This window comes from Bacillus rossius, chromosome 6 (assembly GCF_032445375.1).
Source record: "Bacillus rossius redtenbacheri isolate Brsri chromosome 6, Brsri_v3, whole genome shotgun sequence".
Taxonomy (NCBI): domain Eukaryota; kingdom Metazoa; phylum Arthropoda; class Insecta; order Phasmatodea; family Bacillidae; genus Bacillus; species Bacillus rossius.
Window position 1 is genome coordinate 14,264,565 of NC_086334.1, and position 20,878 is coordinate 14,285,442.

The following is a 20,878-nucleotide window of genomic DNA, read 5'->3' on the forward strand; positions in this document are numbered from 1 at the left end:
ACTGGATAGGGAAGTTTATAACACCTTTGGTTTTAAAGATTTTTAGCCTCTAGGTAAGAGAAGCAATCTGATTGGTTGGTAGCTTGTTTGGCACAATGTTTAAATTGTCGTTCAACTCTTGTAATTGGCTAGTATTGTTTAAAAAGTTTGTGTAATATTAACTAGGAGGTGAAGATTAAGAAAGATGCCAATTCTCGGGCCTTAATAGGATATTCATCCTATTTCTAAGCAGAAAACTGGATTGATTGAAAGCCAATTGAGCCTGAGAGTGTTAAGTTAAATAATTTTGTTTACCAGATCACTGCTTGAGAGATATTTCAAGTTTAAAGCCAATGCTTGATTTTGACATGTGTAGTAATAGCCATATTGATGTGTTGGTTGAGTTCTGCATAATATGAAGCCTTGCAAATATTTGTATCTTACTGAGATTTCCCTAGTTGAGTAATTGCTTTTTATTGGAATGTTTCAAATGATCAGCCTAGTGAAAACAATTTTTGATCTGAAATTAGAATGCCAACCGAGCAAACATTTATTAAAATTAATCTGTAATAGTTTACTCCCTAGCCCAGTGGTAACATATTGGGATTAAGATCCTCTGCTTCTGCTCTACCTATAGTTAGTAGTCGTAAATTATTAATTAAAAATCTGAGCTCAAAGAAAAAAATTAAATAGCCCAACATTACTTGAATTGGTTGATAAATAGTATTATCAAACTACAGAAATTCTGAGTCCAATGAGCATTAAAATATTTGATTAATTAGCTAATTCCTACATTCATTCAATATAAACATTGGAATTTATTGATGTCATAATCAAAAAAATGTAAAGTATTGATATGGAAACAGAAACTTAAAAGTATTACTGTTAATACAGATAAAAATATTTTTGTTAATGTTGTTCGCCAAAATGATATGGTGTATATTTATGATTGCTATGGACATTTGTATAATACTTGTGAAGGAATGTTTTGTGTGTGATATTAAGGTGTCTGAATATCATGATTCTATGTTAAATAAAGCTAATAAGACACAGATCAGACATAATATCACATGATAAAAGTTAGCACAAAACAAATAGATTTAGTGTGATGCTATCCAAAGTTAAGGTGACCATACTGAACTTTAATGTAAGAGTAGATAAACACACATGGTAAAGAGTGTACATCACACATAACATACAACACACTACACACTTGTTATCAAACTGAAAATAAACAAGAATATCATGCTTCCTTTAATACTGCAAAGCACATAAATTGACTGGTACACAAATTTATGATAGCTTTTCCCTAAATGCAAGAAAAAATTTGATTGAATCTTCAATAAAGATTCACTGAACATCATGAAAATCTGACAACCCAACATCTTACAGCTTTTTTTCCCCAGCAAATTGTCGACATTCTTCATGCTTCGCAGTCAATTAACAAAACAATCTGGTATATAATTATGATAGCTTCAATAACAAAATGGTAAAATTAGAACTTAAAATTTCTCAAGGTGTTTGTGGGAGATGCTAGGAAGCCTTTTGATTAATTTCTTTCAAAAGTTATTTTTTTAAATTATAGGTATAATCGTAATAAATGTCATTTTGGTCGAACAGAGTTCTAAAATGTAAGTACAGTTGAATCCCGCTGATCCGGATTATATGAGACCAAAAGTCCAGATTAAACTAAATATGCCTTAACAGGCACGTAATACAAGTTTTGGATGGGTAAAACTATAAAAACCAATCCTCCCCCCCCCCCCCCCCAACCTAAAATACAACTTTTCTTACAGCTTAGTTTTAATTTTAATATATTACTATATAAATGGACTTAAGTTTTTAACCTCTGATCGGATGTAGGATTAACAAAGAAAAATTATTTTTATCTTTGTGAATAAATCCCATTTGAATTAACCAGATGTTCTGAGAAGTGGGACCAGGATAAGCGGGATTCTACTGCGTGATTGAATAAATCATGTCCAAGAGTCTCGGTGTCGTGTGATCAGGGAAGGCGGAGGGCGGTGAGACGAGACAGGGGCATCGACGAGAGCAACAACCGACTCACGGCAACACGTCCGCCACGTTCCCCACTCGCGAGTGACTGGGAAGGACACCCTGCTGGGGACGGAACCGCTCGACTACTGCACTCACTGGAGGTGGTGAGCAGCTTGGCGAGGAGCGGCGGCAGGACGCCCGCCCCCAGCGAGGCGGTGAGGGACGGGTCGCTCCCCGCCGAGAGCAGCGGCCGGGGCTGAGACGAGCTGCTCTGGGACCGCCGGCCGGGCTGGCTGTACTGCCCGCACACGTCCACCGCCTGCGGACACCACACCGGCCCCTCGTGAGCCACGCCAGCCTCCGCCAGTCTCGACATTTCTCTCGTGTCCCCACGGAGGAACAATCTGCATTGCATTTGAACCAACTAAATATTTTGTAATATAATAAATGCATAAATTTATCACAGGAAACATTCAATTCTAATACTAAACATAAGTAGGTATATAAAACACACACACACATATATATATATATATATAACGTTTTGTGCCTTTGTAATACCTACCAAAATAAATTCTTTGAAGAAAATTTTTTTTAAGTATTCAAGACTATTTGATTTGTTTAATGTATGATTAAAATAAAATAATACTGTGTCGATTAAGCAGGGTCGTCAAGGGAAAAAAAACGGCCCGGGTCAAATAATTTTTTCGGGCCCCCTCCCTATTACTTTATGTAAATCTGCCAGTGTGTATTGCCCAACTTGTAAGGTTTCAATTGAATTATAATAGCAGTAGACTTGAAATTGACCTACTATCAGCATAAGCTAATGCATGAAAAAATTTCTCAAGAAATCAACCGGGCCTCCCTGGTGCCAGAGTCCCAAGCATTTTGCACCCCTACTTCCTTCTCACTCACTCTCTCTCTCTCTCTCTCTCTCTCTCTCAAGCCCTGATATTAATCCAAATAGGAAAAAAGAACTTTGATTACAGGTTGTTGCCAACCTAAAAAAGCAATGAGCCGGATGCACCAATATTAGTCTATGATTATGGAATCAGGTACATTTTAAGATATCTTCACAGTTTTTACACTGAAGCTTAACTCACCTTTGGTAAGGAGAATTTGTCATCTACCCGAGGCTTTAGAGTTGGTGAAATATTGGCCGAGTGCTGGGGACTGAGAGTAGGTGACGAGATCGTTGCTTCTGACATAGCCGCTACCGGTGGCGATGACGAATGGTTGTACATTTTATAGCCTCGGTTCGATGATGTTGGGTTGAACCTGTTCGGAAATATCGCAGAATAAATCTTCCAGAGATTTGTTGATGTTTAACACTTAAACTAAGTTAATGTTTAATGGCCATCTGCAGTGTACAAAATTAAAATAGTGCAGAGCTTTGAGATTCAGTTAAAATTATAAAAAACATGTTTGACTTCAGAAAGTATACATGGCTTGATTAATTTCCTTTTTCACATATGTAGCACACTTGAAATTTAGCCTAACAGTTTTTTTTTAGCTTAGCACCCTGGCTACTAGACTAGACCTGTGAGAAAACTAGTTTTTTGTAATGAAGCGAATATCAAATCAAATTTTTTAAACATTCACGAAGTCGAATTGAATTGGGAATATTTGTATTGGCGAAGTTGTGCTACACTTATTTTATAAAATACAGGATTAAAGTAAAAAAAAAATCATTTCATGTTTGTAATGTTTGAACTGATTAAGTGATTAACCATTTGGGATATGTATGTATGTATATGTGTATGTGTATGTGTATGTGTATGTGTATGTGTGTGTGTGGTGTGTGTGGTGTGTTGTGTGTGGTGGTGTGTTGTGTGTGGTGGTGTGGTGTGTGTTGTGGTGTGTGTTTTGTGTGTGTTGTGTGTGTTGTGTGTGTTGTGTGTGTTGTGTGTGTTTTGTGTGTTTTGTGTGTTGTGTGTGTGTGTTTTTCCATATTAATATTGTGCGTTATTTTATGATTTTTATAGATTTTATAGATTATACACTAGCCAGGCAAACATGCCACACAGATAATTTGAAAGCATATTCCTTGTTGAAGTATCTGTAGAGGGCAGTAAGTAATATGTTAAGTGTTTTTCTTGATTCGTTAACTTTTCAAAATCTCATTCAGCCACTTACCATTTTATTTTGGATTGTTAAAAAGTTTCATGTAGATCTGTCTGAGAGTTTTAATATGTATATGTTAATATGTTTCATCGTCTCATTAAATTTTGCTTATGACAAGGCTGGTTTGGCATTAAATTTTTTTTTAATAACACTGTCAAATGTTTCAATGACAACTAGGTATACCAAGTTACATTAAATGAACCCCTTGATATGATTAAGTATTTTGTAAGATTGTTTTGTGTGTGCTAAAGTGCTATAATTGGTAATTTATATGCAAACATTATTGCAACAAGTCACTGTTTAGAACACATTTGTATTTCCAGTGATGCTATCCTATTTTGTCTGATTGTAATATTGTAAGTTATATAACAATTGTAATATCTAGCTCAATATTATATTAATTTGTATTCCTTATCAATTGTTTTCCTTTAGCATGAATATGTTTCATGAACCTAAAAACAGTTTTTAAAGTAAACTTAATTAAATTGCTAATGCAAATTTTATCATGTTTCAGGAATATTATGTCGTTAGGATTTCTGTGTAACAATTTGAACTAAAAAAAAATCAATGGCGTGTAATTTTAAGCGGTGCATGTAATAAACATATATTTAATACAATTTACTTCCAAGCCGTTGAACATAACAGCAATCGTACTGGAATAAGGTTTGATGAAGGTAACAATTAGGTAATTTATGACTAAATATTTTGTGCCTTCGCTTGCATAACTGGATGCCTTCACAAACATTCTGTTGATGATTTGCGTTATTTTGACTCCCGCTTGTTCCCCGAAGCCACCGACAGGCGAGCAAACCAACGATTCTCACCTGCAACTCTGCTGCTGCTGCTGTTGTTGTTGCACCGCCCCGTTGAACTTGAACGAGCGTGCGTCCGTCGGGGAGACGGTCTGCGACGGCTGCGGCTGGGAGCTGGGCAGTCCCAGAGGCCGCTCCGCCTCAGGGAGGGGGTATACTTGGTTCGCAAACACCCCCACCGAGCTTCGCTGCTGCTGCTGCTGCTGCTGGGAGTTGAACATGGGCGGCTGCTGGCAGGACGCCTGTTGCGGCGGCCTGCCGCTCCGACTGCTCTGGGACATCCGCTGGCTTCGCTCCTTCCCCGACCGCTGCTGCTGTTGCTGCAGGTTGGCTGCAACGACGTCCTTCAAATGACGTACCCATCTCACGACGCACACACGGTTCATCCTGGCCCACAATTATAACACTATTTTATCCCAACATCAAAACACTGAATTGGTGCATTTACCGGTAGATCTTCCCCATGAATTTTTATAGTTGAGTAACTTTTAAATAACTTTTTACGATGTTTCTGAGCAAAATAAAATTACTAACCAAGTCATCTGTAACAAAATCATATATATGTGTAGCTCAAAGTTATTTAATATTGTGCGTACATGCTGTGTTAACAAGTGTCTTACATCAGGACCTATAACAAACGCCCAAAGTGTTCACGTTGTTCTGATGCATCAAATGTACAAAGCATGCTCATTAGCAATAAACTTGAGGTTTCCATACTATGAGGGGAAAACATCTTTATATATATAGATATACTGTTAGATCTTGTGTATAAGCACTTAATGCCTCAAATTACAGAATATGAAGAAATGTTTTTTATGCATTTTAAAATGTCCAAAAATGATAAATACTTAAATGGTAAATGGTAGTTGCTTAGGACACATCCATTTGTCAAAAATTGTTGAAGAACTAATGTAAAATCATTTAAAGATACAAACATAACACAATGAAGATTTTACACTGAAAATGAAGGCAGCAGCACAAAAAAAAAAAGGTGCATTAATGAACTACCAACTTTATCCTTAATTGCCTACAAATACCAATTAATGGAGAAAAGGGTTACTCTAAAATCCAAAACAGTTTTTTCTGAAAATTTTAAATTTTGTAGCATGTAATCCTTCCCCACTGGGCACCTCAAATATAAAAGCATGTATTTTTTAACCATAAATGAATAAAATGATGGCATAATACAGAAAATGTATTGTATTAAATTTAATAATTATATTTAGAAAGTAAAGAAAATTCTTGTAACTATAGAAAAAGCTAGAAATTGCTAATTACATTGTTTTAATATCATAAACAAATGTAAATATGTACAATTTTGTTGATATCGAAAAGTGTTTTGTGAAGTTTTTTCACACGTGCTGATAAAATATGTGAAAAGTTATTTAAGTCTGTCACAAAAAAATTAATTAAAAAGTACCTAACTTAAAAGTGATAATCACTTTGAAACAAGTTTCATTTCTCAACATTATCTCTAATATTTATGCAATCATCCATCATTTTATCAGTGCCCCAATGCCAGTTGCATAAAATTCTTTGGGCTGCTGCCTCAGCAACATTACGACACGCTGCTCCTCTATCATACAATCATTGAGCACCATTGCTATTTTGAAACTGAATTATTCATGTGGTTTAATGCTACCTAGTCAATATGAAATAATTATCATAGAGCTGGATTATGCTTCCATCAATTAACATTCTTGGAAAGTTTTTGTTACTACTTCAAGACATATATGAATTTTTACTTAATGACTTTCCCTTGTATTAAAACTTACAGAAAATTTTCATGCCAATAACATCTAAAATTCTTTTAAAAAAAAAATTAAAATACTTTTGAACACTACCTTGAGTGTAATCCTGAGCAACTGGATGGAAGTTGGAGTTAACTAACGTTGAGGAATAATTATTAACAGTAGAAGTTTGAGCTGCAGTCAACTTCTGTTGCAGTTGCTGCTGTTGCTGTTGCTGTTGCTGTTGCCGCTGCTGTTGTTGCTGTTGCATCTGCTGCAAGTGCAACTGTTGCTGGAACTTCTGCTGCTGCTCTAACTGTTGCTGTTGCTGCAGCTTCTGCTGTTGCTCCAAATGCTTCTGCTGCTGTTCCAAATGCTGCTGCTGCAACTTCTGCTGCTGCTGTTGCAACTGCTGCTGCAACTTCTGCTGCTGCATCTGCAGCTGCTGTTGCTGCTGCACATGCTCCATGAACGGCAGTGCAGTCAGCATGTCAAGGTCTGGGCAGGTGTTGCCCAGTGCCTTGATGCCACGGCAGTCCACATCGGCGGTGGGTTCTTCAGGTACAGACGGTAGCCGGCTGTAGAAGAGATCTGAAAATGTTGCAGAAACTTTCATTAACTGTTTCAAGACGAGTAAACTATACAGTAGTTAATGTGTCTGCCAAACATTTTTCAACGTTTTGTAAAAAATTTTATTTTTATTCCTGCTTCTATCAGTATGTTCTATCAGAATGATTCTATCAGAATGCTTGATGTTAGTTCTTTCCAGTCATGTATTACAAAACTCGTCCTAAGAGTCGGCAATCTTATGCATGCAAACACATTTAAGGTAATTAATTGTTGCTGCCCGCACTATGTTCAAGTGCCAACTTATAGATTTAAGCACCATGCTCGTAACATCCACGAGAAACATCTTAAGTGTAAGATCTGTTTTACACCAGGTTGTCAAACACAATTAAAGACCTTGGGTGATTAATTTTTTTTTCGTTGACCTTAGAGTCTGACCAATTCTTATTACAGACCTATACCATTTCAGTCCAAAAATATGTTGCTTAAATGTTCAGCAAGTGCCACTGTAAAACCTTGCTCTTCTAGCTCACTAATTCCAGAAAAATTTATTTATAGTTAAAAATACTAATTATGTACTTGTTATTCAATGTGGACTTGCTTCAACTTGCTCAAACCACCAAACCACAGTCCAACCAATTAGTGGCAGCTTAAGAAGGAATTTCAAAATGGATTAAGAAGTTACACAATCATAAACATAAACCAAAATGAATTTAATAACATAGTAAATATATCATATTATTGTAACTTTGTAATATATCATACAAAAACCTTTGCTGTGCATTGCTTTTCCATATATTTACAAGATTAGTCTTATGACGTAAAGATTCCCGAAAAGGTATTTCTTTGATCTGGAATGTTAAATTTTACTTGGGACGACACACTAGCGACACCGTCACTGAAGCCATCCAATTAACACTGTAGAAAAACATACCAGTCAACTAAAAAACTATGTTCACATACCTTGAAGGGGTTCTAAGGTGTCCATGAAGTCATCCAAGTTTGGCTGCAGCTGGACCAAACTAGGCTGCATGAAGTCTGCGATGCTTGTAGCTCGAGCTGAAACACAACAACACCAGTATTAAAAACAATCGCTTGAACTGAACAGTCTTTTAGAGGGGCACAAATATAATTTCACTGGTTGAACACTGCATTTTGACTTTGCACTCATTCTAAGAAATTAAATCATTCTTCGCTAGAGTACCACTAAGTTAGTATGCACAACAGTATTTTAACGAAGGTGTAATGTTAGAAAAGCAATTTTTTTGCTTGGTTAAACCACGCCTACTTGAGGGCAGGGTAAGGATTTTCACATAATTTTGAATCTATGATGTTTCCAACACTAAACTTTCAGCCTTTATAAACATGTTCTTAACTAACCCGAAGAAATGTCATCCGCTAATTCTCCCTCAACTTACTCAACATATTTTCTCTACACACTACATAGGCGAAAAAATTTCCGTATGGTGTAGTAACCATATTAGTCTTTTCTGTATAAAATTTGTGTTAGGGTTAAATTAAAAAATTGAGTTTGACACACGAGGGATGCAATCAGGACTGTCGAGAGAAACTAGGAGCCCGGGGCAATTAAATGTAAAAAAATTTTAAACCACACAATAATAAAAAAAATACTAAAAGTTACCATGGCCATAACTTTAAACGTGATTTGGAAATATTGCATTACTTCTACAGTTTCTAATAAATTTTATTAGCAAAAGAATTGTAATTTTTGTCCAACTGTTGGGGTAAACACCAGCATAAAAAAAATATATTTCTTTACTCAACTGGGCCTTCCTTGGGGCTTTGGGATTCTGGGTTTGGAGTTCGGGGTTCGGGGTTTGGAGTTCGGGGTTTGGGTTCCTCATCCCCTAACCCAACAGCCCTGGAGCCATAAACAGTACAGATGTTCTCAGCATTGCACTCACTGATCTCCCTGGTGTCCGGGAAGGCAAACGGCTGGTTATAGGTGATCGTGGAGAACAAGGTGTCACTCATGAAGTCCATGTAGTCTTCATCCACCATCATGGATCCCATGGAGTGGACGCTGTCGTTGCTTCGAGGCTGCCAGTCGAACAAGTCCATCTCCGAGAGCTGCAAACAGCCAACACACAACACCTATAGCATTTTATTATCCTTAGTTAACAGTAACGGGCATTTTACTTTATCTTTCTGCCATTAGGCACTGTCCTTGTTTCAGTGTGCTCTGTTGCCAGATATATTCCCTATAGCATGAATGATCAAACACAACTTTATAATGTAATGAATAATTTTTTATAGGTATAACTAAAACATTGTATTTTGTATAGAAATATTTAGAATAAGAATTTTGGAAGAACATTTTCTTGATGTATTTCATCAAGAGCACCATCATGATATTCAGTTTTTATTTTTTTACGGTTATGTCACCCAAAGACGCCAGCTTCGCTTCAACTGCTTTCGTCAATTTTGTAATATTTAAAATTACAAAATTAGGCCAGGTTATTTTAATGCAATGCCTTGTTATTAACAGTGACCAAAGGCAACAAAAATGTTTTCCTGTGGAATAACAACATTATAACATGGAAATTTTTGTTTTCAGAATGTCTACAGATGTAATAATACTGTCAACAGACACTATTCTGTGGTCTTAGAAAAATGAGCAAAGAGCTAACATTAAAAGAAATTTATAATTAACGATTATCCACAATATAACAATGGCAACAATGGGTGCCTTTTCGCCGTACTGCAACCTAAGAGTGAGACACTCTATAGTTCACTATATGTCTCATTTGAAATGTGGAGACTTACGGAAGCGCATCACATACCAATCATAAACAACGTAAATTACAGAGTACCTATTGAAATTTGAAAATTCAAGATAACAAAGTGTCAATAAAGGTTTTTATGTTGAGCAACAACCATTTTGAAAACACAAATTCGTCCTCATTTTGACATGACTTTGTGGAAAAGAATTCTGTGAAAATCTGTATTCCATATTATTTTTTTTTTAAATAAAAAAAAGTCAGTTTGTTTTCATCAACGATGCCAGAAAATTTGAAAAGCCATTTGAACATGACTACACTGCACACATTTCCAGCATTGTTTTCCATGTGTGCAGAACCGCTTAATGCATGACACAAAGTATTAGCAGAGAAGGTATGATGCTGTCTGTCTGTAGTTACTGAACTGGAGGGAAAAAAACCAGGAAGTTTTTTATAAGTGAGCCAGAATGTGAGTTGAAAGCTCTTAATAATGGTTGTTGTCTGTGAGAACGCTACTCACAATGTCTGGTCCTTCTTTGGATGGCCAGCCCATCGCCCTGTTTCGATAGAACAGGCGCCATTTTTTGTACTCTGCGGTTACAGCTGCCAACTTCCTCTTCCAGTATTTCCCCTCTAGCACCACAGCCTGCAAACGACATAATATTAATGAACATATTTTAACTGACAAGTCAAAACTCTACAATCAAAACATAAATAGCAAAAAAAAAAAAATGTTGATACTTGTATCACAGAAATTAATACCAAAAATAATACAACACACAAAAACACACTAAAGCTAAAAATGTCATAAAATATTTTTGCAAAATAGCATTGACATTGCTACTTCTAGATCTATTCAAAGATCAATAAAATTGTAGAGCCTTTTTGACTGAAAATTTGTTAGTTATTCATGAACATGTTTTACAATATTATCATATTCTATTCACCAAAATGTTGTTTCCCAAACAATTTTTTTCTTTACAGCATTAAATATAACACATGAAAAGGAATGAACAGAGTGAATCCAATTCTACAGAAAATAACTGACATTTATTAGATTTTACTTTTGCCTTACAGAATAAATAAAAATTATTGACCCCCACAAATTTCACAAGTTAACTAAATATTCTAAACTTAGCTGTGTACACATTTACAAAGCATGAAAATAGTAAAATATATATATATATATATATATATATATATATATATATATATATGCGCTCTATATTTACTGCGGTCTGGTGACAACTGCAGTAATCAGTAGATTCGGACATCGCAGTTGAAGACAGGGCAGTTTTCAGTGTAACAATGTGACGTCAATCACATTAGGATGACACGGATTGCCCACAGATTCGGACTATTGTTGACGAACCTTAAGTCTCGTATGCATAGAGATCGAGGCACTGAGAGGTGGTGAGATGATAATGGAGCATTGGCGGAATGATTGAGTGTGGGTGAAACACGAGAAACTTTCTCTGAATAATTTTTACAAGTAGGAAGATTTATTTAAAACATTATTCTTATGGTCATGCGCCTTTGCTGTTTGTGCCTGCCGACAGGAACGGATTGTCAGTTCGCGAAACGTCGCAACTGCTTTGTCTTAGGTAGCCTACTGCGTCCGCCTGTGCCGTCTTCTTTGGTCGTTGCTGTGTCCATGTCCAGAATATCTGTTTAGTTTCATCTCTGGGGTTGTCTGTGCGCCGCTGTGTTGTGTTGTTCGGAGTTCGTTGGGTTCGTCTGTTTGTCTGGATTTTCCTTTCTTATTAGAACTGTCTCGTTGCTGCCAGCACACTGTGCTCGCCTATGCCAGGATGATTTTCTTCAGAATAATTACTTCCACGAAATTCTCTGTGCTGTCTATGCATTCAAACATTTGATAACGGCTGATATTTGTTTGTTTTTTCTGTGTCCAGGACCGCAAATATGTAGGACTCTCAAGGGGTGGCCAGCGGAATTCCCCAAGGGGTCCCGCGTGGCCCGAGAGTTTTGCACGTGGCTTTTAACCGACACAAAGTCATCTCTGGACACCATTGTATACGGCCCATATGTTGGCCTATATGCAAGCAATAAGCAACTTTAACATATACAGAAAGTTTTCCATGAAACATAAATTTGACGTTTACTTTTATTAACACTGTTTCAAAGTCACGATTTCGCAAGAGCAGGCGGGCCACCTCTCAGTGAGGGGCTTCTTAATTCCGGGGGAGGGGGGGGGGGCCCTGCCCCCCTCCCCCCGGATCTACGCCCATGGTTCGTGTGTTCATCTCTTAGTCCATTCTTGTTGTTTCTCAATGGCATGCAGTGAAAACGAGCAATGTGTCCGTAAAAAAAATATTTTAAATAAAACGTCCGAAACGTTTGCAAAAAACAATCCAGGTCTTACTCCACCTGGAATCGAACCATAATAGTATTTTTACTCAACGTCTGTAGTCCCTTTACACGCCCCTCAAATGAGAAGTAACACTTCACACGTCACATACGAGTTAAGGCAACACAATGCCAACATCCACGTCCATAAAGCCCGTTCTACAACGACACGTAAACTGAGAGGATCTCTCGGAACATCTCACTATCGCGTCCGCTGCTTACACAATGCTCGGAAACGTAACAAATGGCAACCAATTAGATTGAATTACACGGTACCGAAATATTAATTTAATTTTAAAAAGAAATTGATCTATATTCGAGATCATAAGAATCAGGATATAATACAAAAATAAAAATTAACCACAAAATAATAATAGAACAGAATATATTATTGTACGTGAAAAACAATTTTTAACGTATTTAGGACATAAACATAGCTACCTTCGCGGCCAAATACAAGGCTTCTATTGGTCGCACGTAGTTACGTAAACGGAAGAAATGGGCATTTCCGAGCTAATCCGTGCGGGTCCGCGAGATCCGCCTCCGTTTAAGCACATTGCAGAACGGGCCTAAACAGCATATAAAATGTGACTACTGCAGTGAGTTAACCACAAAGACCAGACACAAATCTTATCCGCAAAGTAAATGAGCATTGTACATCGATGCAATGTCAATGGTAATAGTAAACAAAACGGAAGATCTGCGATGGAAGATACACAGTCCGCGTGATCTGAGAGCAAAGCGGTGACCATGTAAACCATGCTTGAGACGTGAAAGAATCAGAACACCACACAGTCGTGAGAGGCTACTGTAGTTGTAGCAGACAAGCTGTACAGACAGGTTCGCTGGTTGTTATTCCTTCACGAGTCTGCTTGCTAGGCACTGCACTGGTGTTGCATCACTGATACCGACAGCATAAACGTAAAAATAAATTAAATAAAAGCAAGATTAAATACTGTTTACAAGTTGAAGCTTTGAAGGACAAACCGATCAAAATAATAAGCAGAGAGCATAAAGTGAGCACAGCTATTCGGCTTAGATCATACCCCTGGTTAGAGCAAAATTTATTACATTCCATGAAAAAGAAAAATCAATCTTTTCACTGTTATGTAATAACGAAAATAAAGTTTTTTAATGACACTGATTCTTGCCCTTTCATATATATATATTATTTTTAGCAACTTATTTTTATATTACATGAACTATTATTATTTTAACATGACAAGGTATTAATTAAAAATCTTTTTTTGGAGTTAAATCTGATACTAATTAACAGGCTACATCTTGTAACAGCACAGAGTGTAATACTGACGAAATTATTTAATGCAGACGATTACGATTGTCGTAATAGCCACACAAGCTCACGATTAAAGCTAGGTTATTGTGCTCTATTGTACAATGGAATATAATTTTCAAATCTACAATGCAATGTATGACTAAATATTTGAGAAATCCTCTCGACTGTTGGATAAGTATGCCTTCAAAGATTCTACGTGTTGTTGCAAGTCCTTCTGTTATGCGGTGAGATTAAAACTGATATCTGTCATGCAGAATTAGCTTGTAACAAGCTTAAATTTAAGTTTAACTAATTTCCAAACACACGCCAACAAAAACAAATTCTGCGAAAGTTGATTTTAAAAGTAGTTTGGCTTAGTGTAAATAAAAAAGTTTAATGATACACAAATTATAACAAAGACAAAAACAAGAAAATCATAATTTACAATAAAAAGTATAATTTTAATATACATTTGGTAATCTACTATCAAGTCCTGTTTTTTTTTTGCTGTAGATGAAAAAACCAACAAGCATTATATTAAATAATATTTTTTTTTGCAAGCATTCTGGACTCCACAATTTTCTTATTTAAAATTATGAAACAAAATTTTATTATATAGTAGAAAGGACATGCTTTTAAAGAAAATAAACACTAGTTGCATAGTATATGAATGTCACCATACCTCTGGCTTGTTGTGTGTGTCTACATCCAAAGGTGATGCAAACTGGCACACCAAAGTGTTCTTCTTCATAATAACTGAAAAAGTAAAAAATCTGTAAGCTTTCACAAAAAAAAAAAAACATTCAAAAAAGTAAAAGGTGATTTTAATTTGCATACATATTATAAATTTATAACACGAACAATTCTGGTTTACCCACAACACGACAAGAAGATGGCGATTCATTTAAAGAAATCTATCGCAAATTAAAAAAGTGAAAGCACTTTAAAATGACGGTTCGTTTATAAATTGTAGCTGTATGGACATGATTGTGAAATTCTGAAATGAACTTAAGGGGGTTCAAAAACCCAAACAGGAATTACTTTACACATAATGGTACTGTGAACATTTTAAATCATGCCTAACCTACCAAAAAATATTCATACCATGTGCGAAAAACTATATAATCAACACCTTATCACAATTAGCTCACAGTTGCACCACAGTTTATCTCACAAGCCTTGGAGGACTTTGAGACAGAACTGACCCATCACATAATAACATACAACCCTGTCCTGTGGGTGTTAAGTCCAAATCGCCAGTCCAAACAATCAGTCAATCAGCTGTTCATACTCTTTAGTTGCTTTGCCATTTTTTTTTGACGTGACGTCTAATAAATCGATGAACGCCGGCTGCAAGCACGAAAAAGTGTCCCGTTACGCACATTGTCCCGTTACGCTGTGTCCCGTTACGCTCATTGTACGCTTACACCGCATCTATCTTTCTTCTACTCGATTGGAACAACCAACGATTTTACTTTTTCGAGGCACATTAAACTTGAAACACTCCCATTCGTTTCCTACTTTTACTACCATCGTCCTATCATTAACAGAATAACACGGATTGGAAGAAGTTAAATGGTAAACATGTATAAAAGTTATAGTTAAAATAATCTCTTCGTTAAAGTAATAAAAATATTTGAATTAATAAGTGCAAATAAAAGTAAATTTATCAATTAAATTGTAGATTTCATTTCACTCCTTTGTATCCATACAAAATAGTGATAATTCAATAAAAATGATTAAATTTTATTCATAAAAGTATGCAATCATTTCATCAATGTTTTGTTGTGACGTTGTCACGTTAAACTATCGTCCGTAAACCGACTTTACAGACAACATATTTTTTTTTTTAAATCAATATTCTCCATTACAAGAATCATTCAACGAGTATCAGTTAAAGAAAATACGCTAGTGCATTATACATATCGAGAGACATCAAATAAATCGTTTGCAGGAGTATCGGAACGGCACGTGCTGGAAAAAATAATTCCGAGACGCAGTTATCGATGGACTTCCTTCACCTTCAACGCAGTTACGCCAAGGCCTGGCCCCCTGAAGCAGACTAAACCGCTGCTGAGTAACTGGATATAACCGGCGGCGGAGGCATGTTCCTGCTCCTGCAACAGGTTTCCGTGAATTAATTCGTCGTTAGCAGTCGGCTCGCGAACACGGACAGAGAAAGCAACTCAACTCAATGACGTCAGTTCGGACATTTCGCCTGCGCCTGTGGAGATAGCAGGAAAAATAAATTAATAAGTTTGTGCGTCCACGAATTTTCTTATCTAGTCGCACATGAAGAACAAGTGGAAGGTTATGCTTTGCATCGCGTGGGTAAAAAAAAAAAAAAAAAAAACCTGCAAGAAATGCCAGACGCAAAAAACTTCCAACAACGGCGTTTCGATACATGCCTTTATGAACAACGTACGGCGCTAAAACACGCAACGCAAGCATCGGGAAACTTTCAACTTCTTGCGTTTCGGCTTGAGTTTACGCCTTCCATATGAATTGTTCAGAAAATTTTCAAAAACGCAGGTATAGAAGGAAATTATTCTGATGTGTAAACATCTTAGCTCTCGGTAGGAGTAATTTCGTGAATATGGAACGAGAGTCGCGTGAAACAGAAATGTGTAACCACCACGGTGCTGCCATCTGTGGCGGATGGTGCGCAGAAAAGTTCACAAAGCCAAATGGGAACTTTATAGTATCAACTGTTTAACGAATTTTAACAATATGAAGATGGGCAGTATTTTATGAAATAGCTTGTCGAAAATCAGGTCCAAAGACGGGGTTTAGTATTTTTTTTTCAAATATTTTTCGCTTTTATCAGGGCCGTTTCATTATATAGTTTAAAATGTTGGTGTGCAAATGGAATAATTCGACAGTTGACGTAGATGTTCCAGCAGCGAATTCTAGCGGCGGGTGCGGAAACTAAGTGTGCTTCGCGTCCACAAATCTAGTTGAAAACAAAATTTGCGTATATTTATCACGCTCGGCATCACTTTAAAGAATTATACGTTAAATTCCTTGTCTGAGTTTCGTATTATAAGTGTATTTGAAACATAAGAACACACGAATTTGCTCATTACACAGTTTAGATGTTACACATTACTGTTAAGTAATATAAGGCTCGCTCACATGTTTTTTTAAAATTGAATTCTGGTCTTTCAATACATGTAAAATAACACTTTATCCAGTGGTAAAGTCCACTAAGACGTATAAAGGCTTGCAGGGTAGCCATCCCCAAACATCACGACGTTGCAGATCCCTACTTAAGCAACTACAGCACAGTTCTTTTCACATGCCTCGAGGTACGCTACAAAAAAACAAATTTGTTAAAATAGAACGATCTATTCACAACTAGTTAGTCAAGGCTGAAAACTTTTCTCAATAGCACAGATGCCAAAGAACACATGCAAATACAGTACCGTAACGTCTAGCGTTCAGTTAGTTCACCGAACATTCCAATGACCCACCGGTTTAAGTTAAGGGGGAAATATAGGAACCGAAAATTGCAATCTTGGTTTCAATAGTTTTTCGGTTATAACAACTTTCTATCGTTTAATGTTCACAACATCTAACTACTTTAAAGCATATAATATAAATCAGGGTAAGCATTAAATTAATGGCGAATGGCTGCTACAGATAGTTTCCCTTGCGATGTCATTGACGTTCAGAAATGATTTTTTTTTTAGAATGACTACAAATATAAAATAATATTGTTGAAAGACACTAAGTCATGGTCTCATAAAAAAATCCATTGGCGTGTAATCTTTGCCTGAACGAAGACTAAATTTTCAATTTAAATGTTATAGAAGTTAAAGAAAAATTGTTATGGCGTAAAAACTGTTGAAACCTTCATCACTTCCGAAAATTTCTGGTTTTGGCACCGGCGGTATGGCGGGTGATATGACCAGGGCCGGATTTAGGGGAGGGCAACCGGGGCTAAAGCCCCGGGGCCTTCACAAACGGAGGGCCCCCACAATAGAGACTTCGGAAAAAAAAAAAATCTTTCAAATTACGACAAGTAAACACTAGTAAACATAATTTCCTTTGATATTCTTTTTTCGCTGTTTTACCTTTACCTACAGTACTTTGTACATACATGATTATATTATTGTTAAATATTAACAGAAATATTCATTAACACTAAAATTTAATTTCATATAATTCTTGTCTCCGATTATATTTATGTATGCTTTTTAAATACTGAGAGAATCTACTTGATTTCACAATAAATTATTTATTGGAAAACTCGACTGAAAAAAAAAATTGTTCATTTTATTTGGAAAATAATTTGGGGCCAGGGGGCCTCCGCTCCTCTGTTGCCCCGAGGCCTCCAGACCTCTAAATCCGGCCCTGGATATGACTACTCTATCTACCTTCCCCGTACCTCTCATTTTCTTTTTTAAGTGAAACTTCTTTGGGCGCGATGGAAGTAAAATTTCAAGGCCGAATTTTGATGCAACGTTTTCGTGAAACATTGTTGTGAAACGTTTCTGACGTCAATGAGATATACAGAGAGCAAGCACGTACAGGTCGAGGTTTGAGTTCCCAAAGAAGTTTTCCACTTCTATCACGTGTTCAGAGAAACATACACGTGCTAACCCTCCCCCCTACAGTTTGGTGAGTCACTCTCGAGGCAAAAGAAGGAGATGCTGGAAAGACAAGGAAAGCACAGAACACATGATTTATTTCGCAATTCTGGGAACGATTCCGCTATTCTCTATTATTTCTCGTCCATGCCGTAAGCCCCGCTTTCACGTAAGCGTACCTCCCTCACCAGACATTGCATCAGACTTTCGTTAAAGCTCTACCAGATAAGAGTGTTTTCGTACACAGAGAATGGGGACTATCGCTAATTACAATAGTAAATCTTTCAAACAACGAGATACGACTATCATCGCAACCTCGGGAACATCATTTTTTTTTCTTTTAATGATTATTAATGTTCATAATTTTTGTAGACGAGAATTCCATCAAATTATGACGTGCATCAACGACGAATACATACTGAGGAACAGTATCAATTTGAACGACAATCTTGGCTCAATGATTTTCACGAAAAATATACATACGTGGTAAAAGTCTATAAAATTTTACTTTATTGCACATACGTATATTTCAGCTAGAGAAGTAAAGTTGCAAACTGAAAAAAAAATTGTTAGTAACCTATATCTCATTCCGTTGGGTAGCATGGAGACACTGAGTGGGGTAAAAACTACATCAAAACCCATCGCACGTTATCCAGCAACACCCATTTACACTATTTCCTGGCTTCGCCAATTCTTCAACAATTTCTTAGTAATAAAAACACGTGAAAACAACCACTTTAAATTTCTGCGCTTTCCTAATACTACCGCAGTTACGACGTACGATTTTTCTAAGCGATTTCTAAGTGACGACAATACAGTTCAAACAGAATCAAAAATCCTGGAAACTACGCATAACGTGATGTTTCATACCTACCACTCCAAGGAACCATCAAAAAATGGAATTCAAACTCACGTATCAAGAAATAGCATACTGCTCAAAAATATTCGGGACACCAGCGTTTCAACAAAAAACCCAAAATACCATTAGGCATGTCACGGTTAATGGATCAGAAATTCAGGATTCTCCATTGTTTGAACCCTGCGCGAGATACTATCACTATCGTCTACGAGTAGAACCAGGGACCATAGTACACAAATATTTCACTCCTAGGTTAAACAAAAATTCCTTAATTTTTTTCTCTCAAATCGGTCAAAAACGATTCTGAAACTACCAAATACACAGCGTAAAACCAAAATAATTTAATTTTGTCCTGAAAGATACCAGGATTTACGTATTTAACCGATTTCTTCAGGTTCATTATCAAGGCCATTATAGTAAATTTATACATTTTAATAAAATATTGTGTAATTTTAACTTATCTGATTTCATATTCATGCTAAAAATTAATGATTTCCATACATTTTATTAGATACTAAAGGTTGCGATCGTTTATGGAACGTCAGGTTAACCTATTTATTTGACGATAGCTATCTTTGGTTCCTAAAATCACGATATTTATTTATATAAATGCTCATCCAAAATAATGCACGCAAATTGGCCTTCTTTTTAAATGGTGGCTAAAAATGCCGCAAATATTTATGCATATTTTTATTACTAGAGTCTTAAAGAAACGACTGTTGAACTCAAACACACATGAGCACACAAAAATAGCATAAATATTTGTATTTGAACACAAACGTTTACCGAGGTCTTTCGGTACCTAAAATCCTAAGACGCTACACATTTTCCAATCAAGCATCCTATTCATAATTTTAAATACATCAGACACGTGCAAAACCCAACAATCTTTGACGAACGCGATTTTAATTAACAAGTACACCAACCTGACTCTGTAGCCTTTTTTTGAGTTGTACCTTTATTTAAAACATTTGTAAGATTGTTTCCTCAAAATTAAAACGTAAAACGCTGTAAGAATCTATTTAAGTTAACTTACGAAACTACTGCGATTGACAGCGCTACCTACCGACGTCTAATATACACTACGTACACAATACTCTGGGAGCGAAACTCTTGTACTCTCATCCATGGTGTGGATAATAAATTATGGCATTCCTCCCCCTGTTTCGAGGGGGCCAGGGGAAACCTTTTTCCATTATGGCACTTTCCCCTGTTTTGAGAAGGCCATGGGGATATGTACCTTTTCCATTATTGAATTTTTCCGCGCCCCTAGTCTAAATCAGGGCAGCTAGACCGGGAGTGTACCCGGGTCCTCTGGAATAGTTCATAGTTCTACATGGCAGGACTTGCAAAGCCACGCTCACTCGCAAGAGGACAATACAGTATAATTCTGAAACTGGTAAGGAATTCACACGTTCTCTCCTCTATAAATAACTTGTCCCCTACGATTCACGAACAGCTGAAGGGGAAATAAAAAAATAAACGAAGGCCCTGTGTCCTTGAGGTCAAAGTCCCGTGGAGTTATCGGACCCGCGCATCTGCGATAACCTCTTCCCGAACACTGCTCCGCAGCACTTTCTTCGCTGCACCGAGCAATCGAGCTGAGGACTTGGCGCGCGTTCGGAGCGAAGATGTCCACACTCGAGCCCGATGCTTGTCCACACTCGAGCCCGATGCTTTCAACGGAAGAATCAAACTCGACAGGGGTGCGTCTCCCTGTGATTTACGAGCTGCAACCGCGCAAGAACGCAGTGAAATCATCCTGCAAGCATGCTGTACACTAGTTGATGCGCCCGTGCTCAGCTACGGCAGTCTACAGGCAGAACGCTCTCT

General features: G+C 36.9%; 1 protein-coding gene across 5 annotated transcripts in view; it reads right to left on the reverse strand.

Annotated features, from left to right (window-relative positions):
- The window catches only part of LOC134532672 (MLX-interacting protein), a 110,834-nt gene that overhangs the window by 11,490 nt on the left and 78,466 nt on the right, over positions 1 to 20,878 (reverse strand). For all 5 annotated transcript variants that reach the window (XM_063369362.1, XM_063369364.1, XM_063369363.1 and 2 more), the window contains exons 3-10: positions 14,277 to 14,350; positions 10,472 to 10,597; positions 9,136 to 9,301; positions 8,174 to 8,269; positions 6,758 to 7,234; positions 4,926 to 5,244; positions 3,081 to 3,255; positions 2,134 to 2,296 (exon numbers count right to left, since the gene is read on the reverse strand). In XM_063369362.1, coding sequence (XP_063225432.1) covers positions 2,134 to 2,296; positions 3,081 to 3,255; positions 4,926 to 5,244; positions 6,758 to 7,234; positions 8,174 to 8,269; positions 9,136 to 9,301; positions 10,472 to 10,597; positions 14,277 to 14,350 — 1,596 coding nt within the window. The remainder of the gene's footprint in view (positions 1 to 2,133; positions 2,297 to 3,080; positions 3,256 to 4,925; positions 5,245 to 6,757; positions 7,235 to 8,173; positions 8,270 to 9,135; positions 9,302 to 10,471; positions 10,598 to 14,276; positions 14,351 to 20,878) is intronic.